The sequence below is a fragment of the Labeo rohita genome, chromosome 15, assembly GCF_022985175.1.
Source record: "Labeo rohita strain BAU-BD-2019 chromosome 15, IGBB_LRoh.1.0, whole genome shotgun sequence".
NCBI classification, from domain to species: Eukaryota; Metazoa; Chordata; class Actinopteri; order Cypriniformes; family Cyprinidae; genus Labeo; species Labeo rohita.
Window position 1 is genome coordinate 26,714,762 of NC_066883.1, and position 17,521 is coordinate 26,732,282.

Here is a 17,521-nt window from a genome sequence, read left to right on the forward strand (position 1 = left end):
ACATCTTGTAATTAACTTGGAAACTACACTACAGTTCAAAAATCTGGGGTTTGCAAGGTTTATTTTAAAAAGTTTTAAAAAGTTTCTTACGCTCCACAAAGTTGTGTTTATTTAAACAAAAGAAAAAGGAATATTATTAAATATTTTTATAACTGAATGATTTTTAGGATTCTTTGATAAACAGGAAGTTCAAAAGTACAGCGTTTATTTGAAAAGTAAAGTTTTGCTACATTACAAAGGTTTTTACTGTCACTTTTGGTCAATTTAACACATGCTAGATGAAAGTATTATAAAATAAAATGAATAAATTAGTGCTGTCAAACGATTAATCGCATCCAAAATAAACGCTTTTGTTTACACAATATATGTGTGTGTACCATGTACATTGATTATGTATATATAAATACACACACACACACACACACACACACACACACACACACACACGTATATATATATAAGAAAATGTTGTTTATATATTAAAAATATTTATATATAATCAATTATATGAATATAAATGTATACATGTAAATACATGTACATATTTTCAAAATATACTGCATGTGTGTGTTTATATATACATAATAAATGCAGTATACACACATATATGTGACCCTGGACCACAAAACCAGTCTTAAGTCGCTGGGGTGTATTTGTAGCAATAGCCAAAACTACATTGTATGGGTCAAAATTATTGATTTTTCTTTTATGCCAAAAATCATTAGGAAATTACGTAAAGATCATGTTTCATGAAGATATTTTGTAAAATTCCTACTGTAAATACATCAAAATTTAATTTTTGATTAGTAATATGCATTAGTAAGGTCTTCATTTGGATAACTTTAAAGGTGATTTTCCCAATATTTTGATTTTTTTGCACCCTCAGATTCCAGATTTTCAAATAGTTGTATCTCGACCAAATATTGTCCTACACTAACAAACCATACATCAATGGAAAGCTTATTTATTCGTGGTGAATAAAATGGACCCTTATGACTGGTTTTGTGGTCCAGGGTCACATATATGTAAACAAAAACTTTTATTGTGGATGCGATTAATTGAGATTAATTGTTTGACAGCACTAAAATAAATTACTTATATTTTTCAAACAAGCACCTGTCTAAATATATTAGCATGTTGCTAAGCTAACTAATAATACTCATATATAAGCACACAAAAATAGTAGCACAAACAAGTGCAAAGCAAAACAATCAGCATTATTTTAATCGATACAAACTATTTCTGATCAATAATTTTCAGGTAATAATAAAGAAAGTACGTCGCACAGGTTTGTTTAGAGAATTGTTTAAATTTTAGGTGAACTATCTTTTTAGCATGTAGTTAATTCTGCAACGTCAAACTGAGAGTCTTTTGGCCTCATCAGAGAGGCTGCATTTCATTTCCTGTAAATATTAGTTTTAGTCCCACTTATCAGCCTCTTCAGAACAAAACTGGCTCTTGACACGAGTAAAACATCTCTCAGACAATGGTAAACACGCACCCTGCTGCGTCCCATCAATACCGCCGTTAATTGTGGTGCTGCCGAACTCTGCTTTTTTTCGGAGCGGGCACCTCTTCACCCCACATTCATTCAGCTGACGTCAATATTATACGCCGATGCCTGCGTGCTAGAGATCTAGAAAGTTCTGGAAACAAATTACCTACTCAGAAACTGCAAATTAAGAAGGTTAATTCACATATCTCTCCGGCGTTTTGTTCCTGAAGAGGGTCGGCGGGGCGAGGGAGGCGGGTGGGGGGGCTTGGGGTGGAGGGGTGAGTGTTATCCCCCAGGAACAGCTTGGCAGAATCAAATCAATTTCATGGCCTCTCTATTACCGAGGACATAACGCCAATATTTAGCTTTCCACTTTTACCCATTTTTCCAGCCTGTTTGCTCTGTCAGTGGCCGTGCTCGGCTGGGCCGGACTGGCCTGGAGGAGGGACAAGGACACATCTGTTCCACCCCGGAGCCCTGGAGGAGATGCCGTCCTCACTCGTCCCCTCTCTCTCTCCCACGCTATTTCCTCCTGCTGTCCCCTCGCTTCTGCTTTTTCTCTGCTGAACTCTCGAAGTCTTCTCGGTACATTTTATGAATGCGCAGTTTTTATTTTACGATCGCTAATGCCTGTTTGTTCTTGCCAGCAGTCCTCTGGAGACGCTCCAGTTTGGACCGTGCGCCGTTTGTTTTCTTTGCTGAATCTGTGAGTCATAGACATTAAATAATTAGACACGGTCGATCATGATTTTAAGTCATAATGGCCATTAAATGAGATTAGTGGGGCTGCTAACATTAATACAGAAATGGCAATACATCTGATGAATTTGATATTGAATGTATCAGAACATCATTTAAACCCCTGATGAAAATGGATCAAAGAACAGGAACCGTGCCCTTGCTTTTCAACCACACTCAAAAAGCGCTATTAGTTGATGTAGCCATTATAAAAGGCATTCAAGAGAGAAATGAATTAGAAATGCGAGTGCTAAAATGAGCATCTTAGGAAAAAAGGTGGATAAAAGAAAAGAGCAATCTCGCAGACCATCTTTTCATCCGGCAAACGAGAGGTGAGTCATGCTTCTCTAGTAGAAGCCCTTGACTTGTATTACTTTCAAAAGGGCCTTTCTGCAGAGCTATCAAAGACTGCCGGGAGCTTGGGCAATGAGGCTTCCAAATGCACGAGCCCGAGTGGCGTTCGCCGGCAGAGAACTCCTCCGTATTACGCCCTCCTGCTCACATCTACGGCTAATGAGGGTGCTGACGGTGAAGGAGACACGAAACGTGGCGCTGCTCTGGAGTCTGTGGCTTTGGGAATTACAGGTGTGAGAATCGTGGGTCAAAGCTGGCTGCAGGGGTTCGGCCGCTTGTGGCTGAGAGGTGTGAATTTAGCTGTGATTATTTCGATGAGGCGAGTGTAGCCACCGTTTACCACATTCAATGTGGTTACAGAACAATTACACTGCTGTCATCCTGGAGCACGAGCACAGAAACAAAAGCTGATTTGAACAACGTTTATGAACATGAATGATGCCTTAATTCATGGGACTACTTTTAATTTTTTGTACATAAACTGTTGTGTTTTTTTTCACACGGTGATGTTTAATTACTATTTTGCTTTCAATATCGATCACGTTCAGCAAGGACAGGAGAGGAGAGGAGAGTAGAGGAGGGGAAGGGGGGCAAAGATTTGCAAATTCCCCCTCTTGGTGCCAGCCCTGGCTTCATCTAGTGACTAAAATATCTTTCTAGATGTGTGTTCAGGCTCTTTGGGGCAAGTGCTGTTTTTTTCACATTTACTTTCACTTTCAAAATCAGTCGCGTTCAGCAAGGAAGGGGGCACTGTAACTTTTTTTTTTTTTTTTTGGGGGGGGGATTATATTCTTTTATATAGTATTATATACAGTCATAAAGGCTACTGTATATTGATTAGCATTGCATTATTAATATACTTTATCCTTATAAGAATACCCAAGATTGCTTGTTGCAATCATATGTTTAAATTTTTCTATCTGTGTTTTATTCAGCTACAGTTATAACTGGATACCTTTGACCATATTAGGGATTTCCTGGAGTGTGGTCAATACTATTACTTCTGCTATGCATATGTTGAGTTTCTGCCCAAGGGTGGCCTCCGGCTTCCAGTATGAATAAAACAGTCATTACATTACGTGTGTACAATGCTCACAACACCATATTTTGGGTAAAAATAGGAAAGATAACACTTTTATTATTTTAAAATAATAATACTTTTTCTAAAGAAACAGAATTCCCTGAATTATCATCATTGATATTGTTATCGTGATAAATATCAGAAATTATAGTGATATATTTTTAAGCCCACACCGCCAATCCTTAAAAGGGGGGCACAGTAAGTCATTTGGGGAACAAAGGCCCACAAATGGTGACTAAAAAAATCATACTAGACTTGGGCTCAGGCTTCTTTTTCGCATTCACTTTCACTTTCAAAATCGCTCACGTTCAGCAAGGACAGGAGAGGAGGGGAAGGGGGGCACAGTAACTAATTTGGGGTGGGGTGGCTTGGGGCAAGGCGCACATATGCCCCCTCTGGGTTTTGGCCCTGGCTACATCTAGTGGCTAAAATATCATACAATACTTGGGCTCAAGCTCTTGGGGGGGCAAGCACTGTTTTTTGCATTCACCTTCGCTTTTGAAATCAATCATGTTCAGCAAGGACTGGAGAGGAGGAAAAGGGGGGGACAGTATCTCGTTTGGGGGAGGGGGGGTTGGGGGCAAGGCCCGTCAATGCCGCCCAACTGGCGCCGGCCTTGGCTACATCTAGTGACTAAGATATCACTACAGAACACTCTTGCAAGCATGTCAAACATCATTGCAACTTCCTAGCAACCACACAGGACAACCTTTGCAAGTTCATACCATCTAGAACACCCTAAAATCCAGTGTGAGCATACCATATTATGGCATTAAATAATAACATTGCATTATTAATCTCCGCTCTGAAAAGTGTGAGAATGTACCATGATCCACTCATGATCGGAGGTTAAATACACAAGCAATGTTTTCATTGATCCGAGAAACACATTAAGGGAAAAAACACTGGAATATATGAACGGCCACAGGGAGCATCACATACAAGGTGTGAAGCTGTGTCTGACTAATAGTGCATCTTATAGAGCAATTTCTGAAGGCAGAAGGCATGACCAGATTTCTCTAGTACATCCATCATCTCAGGCCTGTATAAAATAGGCCAGGAGGGCTTTCTGAATAGCATCACAAAACAGCAGTACGGCTGGGTGCTATACATCACAAAAGATGTCAAATCATGTGAAATCAGCAAAGGGTATATAACTAATGCTAGGCTAGTTCTTTACATTTTGCATACAAGAAGTCATCTTACCTGGTTTACATATTATGCTTAATCTACACAAAGCGCAGGGCTCGTAGAGGGAAAACAGGGGATGGAGGAAGACGAATGTAACTGTACCCAGGGGAAGAAGCTGCGCCAAGGGAGGCAGTTCAGAGAAGACGCCACTTTACATGAGGCAATAAAACCTACAACCACTCAAAAGAGAGACATTTTTCAAAACAGTAATGAGCAGCAAAGAAAAATACATATCATTTCTGGTGCACAGAGCAAATAGAGTAAAAGAAAAGCCTGACACCGCCACATAAATATTACCGGTAAGGCTTTAGCTAAGAAAACGCAGGTTGCCGCCTAAGAATACAACAGGGAACGCATAGGGCAAAGTCACCGCTCTGAATGTCGTATTGACGTATGTCCAGCGAGGAAACCAGCCCATTAGTTAAATACAGAAATGTGTAATGCCATGTGCTCGGCAAACAGGATCTTAATTCAGGATCTAAAGTTCAACTCCAGATGAGAAAGGAAGATCAAAAGGGTGAACGACGCACGAGCGGTGAACTTTGTCACTCCGCTGAAGATCACGACATCTGGGATTTGAAAGATCCGGATCTGGTCGGCCTGCTAATGTCAGAACCTGCCGAGACATCAGCGAGACCTCATACGGCTAGAGCAAACCAGCCTACCTCCCCCGCGGCTTCCCGGCCCCCTGGATTCAGGTCCAATCACTGCCATCAGCATGAGCACATATAATGAGACTGCAGCCCAGGGACAGGTCTCCTCTACTGGCTGCCTGACGCCCTACTTTGCAGTCTGCCGCCTCCTTGATGAGGGCAATTACTGGCCAGACAAATACTATATCTCTGGTAGAGGGGCACAGGGATTAATCCAGCAGGGGCAGGCAAAGTCACCCTCTCATCAGGCCAGATTCTTTAAGAAGCTCAACCGAGAGCACCGGACGTCTCGATGATGAGCGTAAAAGAGGGGGCTAATCTGTGGTTGTACGACAGGCTAAAATGGCAGGGGGCTGATGCTAATCTAATTGTATAATAATGTACATCTAACCGTATACATTTTTAAAGCTGTGCTGCAGATTTCACAATTCACCAGCGCTCGTAAGGCAGCATAAGAACAGTGCTAAAGTGCAAAAATGATCGGGCCAGAGAAATCGGAGGCGGAGGGAAGTGGCCCTAGCTGACATGTCAGAAAGTGGCTATTAGCTGAAGCAGGCAAGCCAAGAAATGCATCGTTGCTGACAATTAGATTTTGAAATACTCTTTCATTCATGGGATACTTTCAAACTTTAATCTTAAACTTCTTAAAGTGTAAAGTTTATAAAAACAATCTAGAAAGCAAAGTTTCACTTGCGTGAACAGATCCTTAACTAAACAGGATGCAACAAGTTTTGTGCAAATAATTTGTGCATACTCAAAGTGGAAATTCTGCATGACTAATAATATTAAAAAATAAATAAATACAAAAAAAGTTAAATACACAATATAACAGCAAAAAAAAAAAAAAAAAAAAAAAAAAAAAAAAAAAAAAAACCAAAAAAAACAAAACAAAACAAAACTAAAGACCAAAGAACACAATATAACACACCATAAAATATCCAAAATAAAAACAACTAATGCCATGTAATAATAACTAACTAACTAACTAACTAACTAACTAACTAAAAAATACTGTACACTGTGTAAAGCAGGATTTTGGACATCCAAGAAATGAAGGGGAAAAAATTTAAATTAAAAAACATAATAAAATAAAAATAAAACACAATACAACAGCAAAAAAAAAAAAAAAAAACAAACAAAAAAAAAAACAATATATCACAAAATAAGTACATAAAAATGAACCATAATGAATTAATAAAAATAATACATATAAAAAACATAAAACATCCTAAATAAAAACACAAAATACCACGTAATAAAATAAAAACAAACAAACAACAACAAAATAAAAAAATAAAGTAAAAGAAATTAAAATGATAAAATAATCCACTGTGAAAAGCAGGATTTTGGACACCCAAGAAACAAAGGAAAAAGTAAACAAAACAAAAAGCAAAATAAAAAAAAAACATAATAAAAGAAAAGTAAAATACACAATATAGCAGCAAAATAAAAAACAAAACCAAAAACAAACAAACAAAAAAAACACAATATAATCACAACATAAAATAATAATAATAATAATAATAATAATAATAATAATAAATAAATAATAATAAGTATACAAAATAAACTGAAATGTATTGATAAAAATAAAAAACAATAATAATAATAAAAAAAACAACAAAAAAAAAACCCCACTGTGTAAAGCAGGATTACGGACAGCCAAGAAATGAAGGGGGAAAAAAGACTAATGAAAAAACATAATAAAGAAAAATAAAACATTTATAAGAAAAGTAAGAAAAACATAATAAAAGAAAAAGAACACACAATTTAACAGCAAAATAAAACACAAAATAAATAAAAAACACAATACATCACAACATAAAATAAGTACATAATAACAAACCATAACGTATTGATAAATAAAATAATAAAAAAACAACAACAAAATATTCTAAATAAAAACACAAAATAACATGTAATAAAATAAAATAAAATAAAATTCACTGTGTAAAGCAGGAATTTGGACACCCAAGAATTAAAAAAAAAAACCCTGAAAAACTAAGCAAACAACAAAATGTAGCTTGTCGTTTGACAGATGAAGTCAGAACAAAAACACTGCATCTGTAAATCTGTATCTGTAGCTTGATCATCTAATCTCTTAATTAACCATGTCAAACAATGATCTACAGGACACAGAGTAGTCAAACTGCCTGTCCACAGTGAAATCTGACCGGTTTCCTCTTCACTTAACTGTATATTAACCATCAAAAATACGCTGTGATTGCGCTGTCATGTGACATTTCGCAGCGCTTCCCTAAAGGCAAAAGAAGCTGCTCCATTCAGAGCAGTGTCTGAGTTGTGGATCTGATACAAGCTGATAATTAAACCCGTACTGGTTAAACCGCCTCTGCAGTGCAGAGCGGGATATGACAGGGATTCAGCCTGACTGTGGGGAACAGCAGATGAGTCATCAGCGTGATTACCGCAGGCAGGGCGCATGAGACAGGCTGTCTAATCTATCGCTACGAGACGACCTCCAAAATGACCTCTGCCACCGCGCACGCCGTTTACTTCGTAAACACGCGCAACATCTGCCTGCTGAAGCCCGCGTCAGTCAAGAATTACCCCCTAAATGAAAGCGTTTTTAAGAAGCGTGTGTGTGTCCGGCTCAGCGGTTCCCGTTTTGAGCATGTAACGTGGCGAATGTGTTTGCCTCGTGCCTACTGAGTTAATAAGCAGCCTTTTCAATTAGAGCTAATTTGGGTGAAGAGCTGAATGGGGTAGCGCAGCTGCAGGAGACTTCACTGTTGCCTATTCATCCGCTCGCTCTCTCTCACTTTTTCTCCTCTTTTTATGATCCTCTCCTCACAATGGGTCAAAGAGAAGAAATTGTGCCGCTTTCCTTAAGTCTGTAGGTGCTGCCAAGCTCGGCGGGGCAGGGCTCATATCATACCTTCCCTCAGCAAGTGCCACTCGCGCCTTCTTTCTGTCATCTCCCAATTTCCTCTCCTCCCTCGCCTCCCACACAAAGAGCGTCTCTGGTCAGCCAAAGCGGCATCTTTATTTGTTTGTTTGCACTCCAATATCCTGCGAGCCCGGTCGTGTTATCTGTACGACGGGGCCGGCAGAGGGCTGCGCCGTGGAGAATGGAGAGGAGCCCCGTGCCTGACAGCCTCCATGTTTGCATAACTGATTGGGCCCTAATCAAAAGTGAAGCATCAATTCCAGCTCTCCCTGTTCTTCCTCCTGAGGAGAACAGAGGGATAAATGGAGGAATGAGAGCTAAAGGATGGTGTTCGAACACGACTGGGCCGAGAGGGGCGGCGACCTTGACGTCGGAACATCCTTCAGCTTTTATCAGCAGCGGCTGCGTCAAATGCAAGAAATCGTGGTGGAATGCAGACGAGAAGTAGGACGGCGATTTAGTGCCACGTTACAAAAAAAAAAAAAAAAAAAAAAAATTACAAATTTTAAAGTTGTAATATTTTGAGAATAAAGTCGTAATTACAAGAATAAAGTTGAAATTACGAGAATAAAGTCGAAATATTACTCTAAATATATTATAACTTTAATTTCTACGATTTAAACCTAAAAAAATTAATTTCTACCATTTAAATTCTCAAAACATTTTCACTTTATTCTCGCAACATTTCAACTTTATTCTCATAGTATTTTGACTTTATTCTCATAATATTTCAATTCATACTCGTAGTAATTCGACTTTATTCTCAAAACAATTCTACTTTATTCTCGAAATATTTTGAATTTATTCTCTTAATTTTTTTACTTTATTGTCGTAGTATTTCGACTTTATTCCCATAGTATTTCGACTTTATTATCGTAGTATTTCGACTTCATTCTTGTAGTATTTCGACTTCATTCTCGTAGTATTTCGACTTCATTCTCGTAGTATTTTGACCTTATTCCCGTAGTATTTCGACTTTATTTCCGTAGTATTTCGACTTTATTCTTGAAATAATTTAACTTTACTCTCGTAGTATTTCACATTCATTCTTCTAATATTTAGACTTTATTCTCGTAGTATTTCGACTTCATTCTCGTAGTATTTCGACTTCATTCTTGTAGTATTTCGACTTCATTCTCGTAGTATTTCGACTTTATTCTCGTAGTATTTTGACCTTATTCCCGTAGTATTTCGACTTTATTCCCGTAGTATTTCGACTTTATTCTTGAAATAATTTAACTTTACTCTCGTAGTATTTCACATTCATTCTCCTAATATTTAGACTTTATTCTCGTAGTATTTCGACTTCATTCTCGTAGTATTTCGACTTCATTCTCGTAGTATTTCAGCTTTAATCTCGTAATATTTCGGCTTTACTCTTGTAATATTTCAACTTTATCCTCGCAATATTTTGATTTTATTCTCACAATACTTCGACTTTATTCTGTTAGTATTTCAACTTTATTCTCGTAATCTTTGATTTATTATTTTTTTTAACGTGGCACTAAAACGCTGTCGTAGAGGAGAGATGATTTGCCGCTTGGAAACCCAAAAGCAGTGGGAAATACAGAGGAAATAAAACACAAAACAACAACGGGGTCACACTGTAAAATTATCCACCTCTACTTGCACCCCTCTGGATCAATGCAGCCTTAATCTACAGACTTACGCCAAAATGAGAAGATCTTCTCTCACAGCTTGGGGAAAGCCCAATGGATCCACAGGCTTGCTGGAGAGACACTGAGCTTTAGATGTGTTTCTCGTGGATTTATAGCCACTGAAACACCCTTCTCGGTCTCATAAAAATGAGAATAACAATGTGTGTGCGCGTGTCCTGGCGAAGGGGGAGATAACAGTGAAGGTGGCCTGATCCTGTCAGCTGTTTCTTATCTTATCTACCAGAGGACATGTTAATATGAAAATGACAATAGCAGCAACACTTGCTCAGAAACTCTGCTGTAGCCATTGGTTGTTTATGCCTGTATGTCTTTGGGGCAAAGAAAACGGTAAATCCATCCGTGATCAAAGCCATTCCCAGAGGAGGACTAGAAAGGTACAAACACCGTATATCGATCATACGTACATAGTGTAGCATTACACGGCTTTGCTTTCACCCGAGCGCCATTAATAAGCAATTTATAGTTCTTGTTTTCATTAAAAATCGGTAACTTGCATACACGCACGGGCACGAAGAAAACACGCGCGTGCCATCCCCTGTGACCTGTTACAAATCCAGTCACCTGTGCGGATTACAAGAAGTGCCTTGAAAAAAAAAATTACCTTCTCTCTTTTCAACAGTCAATTTTTAACCTTCGCTGCAGCCGAGCTTATAGTAAATCCCAGGTGCTACGAGCAGTCTGGAAAAAAGCTTTTTCACCCTATATGTTCAACACCAAGGTCATTGACAACATGTGAAATGGAAGAGCGAGGGGACCCTTTTGGAGTGGCACTGGGCAGATCATTTTACAAGAAAAGCCAGGGGATTAAATGAGCGGGGAGAAAAAAAGGCCTCTTTTTGCAGTAGAACTGCAGTTTAAGTCGAGCGGTTTGCAGCCTATTTTCCAGTGAGTCATATGCCAGCAAGACCTTCAGCTCTATATCCAGGGTCAATATCACTAAAAATATGCATTCGATACACTCGATTGCTTTTCAGCTAGCGTTATGAGGCTTTTGGCATGGGCGGACCTGCATGTGTTTATTCGTCCGGCTATTTTTAGCGTCAGGTGGGAGTTTAGCGTTTAGATATAGGCCTACACATATATTTCTACCGTACGTTGCTAACATGGCACTGGGCTAAGACTTCTTGCTGAAGAGAGTGAGCCCACAATGATGTTTTAATCCCTCTAACCGGGCTTAGTCACAGCAGCTCTTCCTCAAGCGCCTGCCAATTTACACTTCCTCATTATCTATTACTCTCGTCCCCTCACCCCCCCGCTTCGTTTATTTATCTAAGTCACCACTGGAATATTCCGGTTAGTTTGGGACGCCAGTACGGATTGTTTGAGGTTTATTTGTGCACTGGCATCAAAGGGGGAGACGGCTAAGTGTTCTCGATGCGACAAACAGCCACCTTTACGCTTAACAGCCATGTCAACAGAAGAATTTCATCGCCAGTGAGGGCCTCTGAGCGACTGACAAACATGAAAAATTTATGCACATAAATAAGGTTGCAACCCCTCTTGAAGATGCACTGATTGCACCGAGATGAGGGAGGCTACGTACACAGCTACATACATACAGCGGAGGATCAACTGCATGAACACAATGGCGTTTTAAAATTGTCAAGAGCTGTTATGAAGTCATATGAAGTTTCTATAATTATAAAATTATTCTGTGCATATGCTGTGCTTGCTGTCTAAACTGGTCTGCTCTGTCATTTCAGTCATTAATTATTCATCTTCATGTCGTTCCAAACCCAGAAAAGTAGTAAGGACATTGTTAAAATAAACGTTGAATAAGTTGTTATTTTTGTTTCACAAAAAGTTTTCTCGTAGCTACATAACATTACGGTTAAACCACTGATATCACATGGACTATTTTAACAATGTCTTTGCTACCTTTCTGGGCCTTGAATGTGTCAGTTGCATTGCTATCAGAAGCGTCAGAAAGCTTTTAGATTTCATCAAAAACATCTTAATTTGTGTTCCAAAGATGAACAAAGGCCTTACAAATTTGGAACCACATGAGGGTGAGTAATTAATGACAGAAATGTATTATTATTTAGTAATTTATTCCTGTGATCAAAGCTAAATTTTTAGCATCATTACTCCAGTCACATAATCCTTCAGAAATCATTCTAATATGCTGATTTGCTGTTCAATAAACATTTATTATTATTCTCAATATTTAAAACAGCTGAGTAGATTTTTTTCAGAATTTTTTGATGACTCGAAAGATCCAAAGATTAGCATTTATCTGAAATAAAAAGCTTTTGTAACATTATACACTATACCATTCAAAAGCTTTTTTGGGGGGAAAGAAATTATAGAAATTAAATACTTTTATTTAGCGATGATGCTTTAAATTGATCAAAAGTTACGATAAAGACATTTATAATGTTACAAAAGATTTCTATTTCAGATAACTGTTCTTCTGAACTTTCTATTCATCAAACAAACCTGAAAAAATTCTGCTCAGCTGTTTTCAACATAATAATAATAACAGCAAATCAGATTATTGGAATCATTTCTGAAGGATCATGTAACTGGACTAATGATGCTGAAAATTCAGCTTTAAAATCAAAGGAATAAATTGCATTTTAAATTATATTCAAATAAAAAAAGTTATTTTGAACATCAAGCTACTACTACATATATTGTAAAAATGTCAATTTGGTGTAAAGTTGCTTCGCAGCGATATGTATCGTGAAAAGCGCTATACAAATAAATTTGAATTGAATTGAATTGAATTGAACAGTAAAAATATTTCAAAATTTGACTGTTTTGCTGTACTTTGGATCAAAAAAAATGCAGGCTTGGCGCGCAGAAGAGAACATTCAAATCTTACTGTTCAAAAACTTTTGACTGTATGTTTTTGAACTTTTTCATTTGATTTGACGTAGACCAGATAGTCCAGCGTAAACCTGTTAACCAGACTGGCTTAGACCATTGTTTTTTCTCAGTAGAGGTGCAAAAAACAAACACAAGTGTATCAGAAATACATCTGGAGCAATTAAAGTAGTTCAGGGTAAACCAGTAAGCAGAACATCATACTAAAATATACTATGCACGTTTCAATTCTGTTTCGGACCATCGGGTTATCAAAGCTCAGTTCTGAGAACTGAGCCGTGAAATAATATAGCTGCTTTGCCGCATTACATTTATCCCAGACAAAAAAGACCTGTCTTTGTCGGGATGGCCTAAAACCCTGCTGATTCAAGATTTTGCCGATTTGCTGAATTGTATTGTATAGTCCAACGTAAGAATTCTATCTGTGAAAGGAGAGAAAATTAGATGCCCATGGGCTCGTTTGTAGCTCGCACAGGTTTTAAAAGCATCACGTGTGGCGGTGTTATCTGTAAAGCTACAAGCATGTGGATGTGGGGCTTCAGTAGGGGGTCGAACGAGGCAATATGTGTGTGTCTTTGTACATCAAGATGTATAATGTTTGAGCATGCGAATGTGTATTTAAGTATAAAGTGCCACGGCAAAGTTTTCAGCATGGGGCTGCAGCGAGAGGCAGGGACGGGTGCGTGTTGGTGTTTGTGAGTTTGCCGGTCAGCAGGGAGGCCATTACCAGACAGCAGCAGGAGAGAGAAGCACCATACAGAGCTTAACAAGATGGAACTTACCAGGGAATTGGTAGCTGTAGCTTGGGGCGAAACCAGTGTATCCTCGGCCATACGTTGCTACAATGTTTGGATAACCTGAGGGGAGAGAAGAAAATCCAGGGATGTGATAAACCGCTCAGACCGCCCAGAGCCTCCCTATCATGCCAATAAATCAGTATGCCATTTAAAATACACATACAAGCAAAACGCAAGTGGAAACGGCTCCTCTTTCACCACATAACCGCAGCCCTCCCCGCGAGGCTGCAATGTAACAGATTAGCTGGCTAGCGAACTTCAGTTTGCAGTGATGAACAGCATAAACATCACAAGACACAATCTCGCTTCATTCCCTGGGGCTCATCCCTCTTTTTCCCCTCGCTGAGGGAACGGACATGTCTGCGGCTGTCATCTCTCTCTCCCTCCCTCCTTTTTTTCTCACCTCTCCACTGTCATTGATCGATAACCCTTCTTTTATAGCCCGGGCTAATCGATCATGAAGGACACGACAGCGCGAGACAATGGCAGGCTGATAGTTGTGGCAGGACATCCCGGATTAAAGTCCCTCCGCGCCGCGCAGCCTCGGCCTCCTGCGTGCTAATACCGACAGGATGGCACGAATATGATTGAGCGATTGCAGAAGTCATTCGAAAGTGGAGCGAAACGCTGCAAAAGCACGCTAAGGCCGCAATCTGTTTTTTTTTTTTCGCCTCTCGTCGTCTTTGCTGAGGCAGAACTTTTTAATGACGACGCTCGGGCGAGTGCGCTGGCTTCCCCCTTGACTATTTTATTATCTGAGATACATCTTGTTTGGGAGCACGGTGAAAACACGCCATCAGCAGCGTTTACAACACTGGAACGCATCCTGCTCGTGCTGTTAAGAAAAAGTGGGATGCGACCCAACGCACATGCTCGAGTTGTCTCTCTGCCAGCATTGAGCGACGGGCCGCCGTGTGTCCCTCTTTACCAGGCTAGAGCCCAAAGACCCATTGTTCTTATTCTGTCACAATGGCTTATTACAGTGTGAGCCTAGACACTAATTATCTGGACGGCTTTCAAACGTTTTCCAACGCAAGCGAATGTATCAGCCATATTGTTGCCGCAAACGCCAGAGGGAGCGGGCCGCTATAATAGAAACAATATATACAGTGCCTTGCAAAGGTATTCAAACCCCTTCTTTTTTTACATTTTATGTTGCAGCCTCATGTTAAATTGCTTTACATTTTTTTCCCACATCAATTTACACTCCATATACCATAATGACAAAGCACAAAACAGATTTGTAACAACTTTGCAAATTTATTAAATATAAAACAGTGAAATAAGTACATTGCATAAGTATTCATACCCCAACTCAGTATTTAGTTGAAGCACCTTCACAGCCTCAAGTCTTTTTGGGTAAGGTGCAAGTTTTGTACATTTGCATTTGGCAATTATCTGCCATTCTTCACCTCACCTCTTCACCTCTCAAGCTCTGTAAGCTTGGATGGAGGCTGGCAGACATTTTTAGGTTTCTCCAAAAATGTTTGACCGTGTTCAAGCCCAGGCTGTGGCTGGGCCACTCAAGGACACTCACAGAGTTGTTTATAAGCCACACTTGCTGTGTGCTTCTGTGAACCTTCTGCCCAGTCAGAGGTTCTGAATGCTCTGTACTGGGTTTGAATTAAGGCTATCTCAATTTTTTGGTGCACTGAGCTTTCCTTCTCCTTTGACGGGTCCCTCAAATCCCCACAGCATGAGGCTGATACACCACATTTTACTGTTGGGATGCTACTGTGCAGGTGATGAGCAGTGCCTGGTTTCCTCCATACATGATGCTTGGAATTGAGGTTCATCAGACTAGAGAATCTTGTTTCTCACAATCTGAGAGTTCTTTAGGTGCTTTGTTGCCAATTCCAAGTGGGCTTGTATGTGTCTTCACTGAGGAGGATTGAGTTTGTCCACACCGCAATAAAGCCAAGATCAGTGGAGTGTTGCAGAGATGTTTGTCCTTCTGTAGGTTTCTCCCATCTGCACATATGATTGTGGAGCTCAACTAGATTGACCATCAGGTTCTTGGTCACCTAACCAAGGCCCTTTTCCATCAATTGGTTAGTTTGGCCAGGAGGCCAGCTCAACTTCTTCCATTATGGATAATGGAGGCTACGTGCTTCTGTGAACCTTCAATGCAGCAGAATTTTTTTTTCTGAACTCTTCCCCAGATCTGTGCCTTGACGCAATCCTGTCTCTGAGCTCCACATGCAGTTCTTTTGACCTCAGGGCTTGGTTTTTGCTCTGATATGCATTTTCAGCTGTTAGACCTTTTATTGAGAGGTGTGTGCCTTTTTAAATCATACTCATTCAAATGAATTTGCCACAGGTCAACTCCGCCCAAAGTGTAGTAACATCTACAAGCAATATGGATGCTCTTGAGATCATTTTCAAGTGTCCCAAAAAAGGGTATTAACACTTATGCAATGGAATCATTACAGTTATTTATTTCTAATTTTTTTGTGCTGTCATTATGGTGTATGCAGTGTAGATTGATGTGGGGAAAAAAATAATTTTAAGCATTTTAACATAAGGCTGCAACACAACAAATTGTGGAAAAAAAAACCTTTGCAAGGCATTGTATATAGACTGTTTTTTTTGGACTGTTATTCACCATCAGCCCCATTTCTTCCTTCCCAAACACACCTGAAAGATTCCGCTAATAGTTCTTGGCTGTGCACAGCGCGAGCTTGCACCAAATGATCGCTAGTGGCTTATCCTTGGCTCTCGGCCACAAATGTGAGTTGGTGTTGGAGAGAATAAATATACTCCACCGCAAGTTAGGCTAGACATAACTCGGATCAATTCGGTTTGACATTGCAGAGGCAGACTGGTGGGAAGTAGTCTATGTGAAGATATTGATCCTGTCAAAGTTTCTTTGGTGAGGGTCAGCGCTATAGTAGAGGCTTAAAAGAAATAACGCGCTTTTATGAAGTTTTCTGTCGTTATTGACTGGTTCTGAAAGGAGGCTTTTGTGCCGCTTGCGGTAAATGCTATGTAAACCACAGAGTCAGTTTTAAAATCAAAGACCATTCTTGAAGAAAGTTCAATTCTGAGGGAATCAGGAAGAGGAGGAGGATGGGATAAAAGTATTAAATATACTACTGCCTGAAGTATACAGAAAAACGCTGCAGAACCCGTTCTCCTTAAAGCGATAGTTCACTCCCAATTGGAAATGTTTAAACCCAGTGACGATTTTTCATCCTTTACGCTCCATACAAAACTTCACCTTGTAATCTTTTCTCTAAACTACATGCTTAAACGTTCTACAGCTCGGCTCTTTCCAAGCGCTGTATCATATGTTTGCGAAGCCTTAATATCTGGGCTCCTCCGTCTCTCTCGAGACTACAGCGGCTCTGTGTACTCTACTCTTAAGGAGGAGCAAATGCCAGACGCCCAGACTAAATATACATGACATGGGCTTTTCCTGTGACATTTAGAGAGATTACTTTAAATGTAGAGGGATGGGGCTCTGTTGACAGTAGGGGATTAAAATACTGGTAGGGCCAACACCTATGGGAACAAAACGGCAAAGAGAGAAATCGGCAGTGCTTTAAAGGGCCTACAACTTCTCGCTTTTCAGAACTCAGCTGAGTTTGCTAGAAAAGGTGTTGAGAGATATATTTCTTACAACTTACTGGCCCTAAATATCTGAATATATTTTTTGCTCAGGTTTGTTCTAAGCAAATAAACAAGTATGAAAATAGTCTTGAAGTATACAACCACACCCTCAACTTCAACCAAGAATGATGTCCTGCTGTCCACCAGTAAAGAGTGCACAAACAAAAGTTGAACAAAAACATGT

General features: G+C 39.5%; 1 protein-coding gene across 12 annotated transcripts in view; it reads right to left on the reverse strand.

The window, feature by feature from the left end:
- The window catches only part of msi2b (musashi RNA-binding protein 2b), a 302,804-nt gene that overhangs the window by 40,068 nt on the left and 245,215 nt on the right, over nucleotides 1–17,521 (reverse strand). For all 12 annotated transcript variants that reach the window (XR_007829157.1, XR_007829159.1, XR_007829158.1 and 9 more), the window contains exon 10: nucleotides 13,711–13,785. Coding sequence is in view for 6 of the 12 variants with exons in the window: in XM_051128674.1 (XP_050984631.1) it covers nucleotides 13,711–13,785 (75 nt within the window). In the remaining 6 variants the exon portion in view is untranslated. The remainder of the gene's footprint in view (nucleotides 1–13,710; nucleotides 13,786–17,521) is intronic.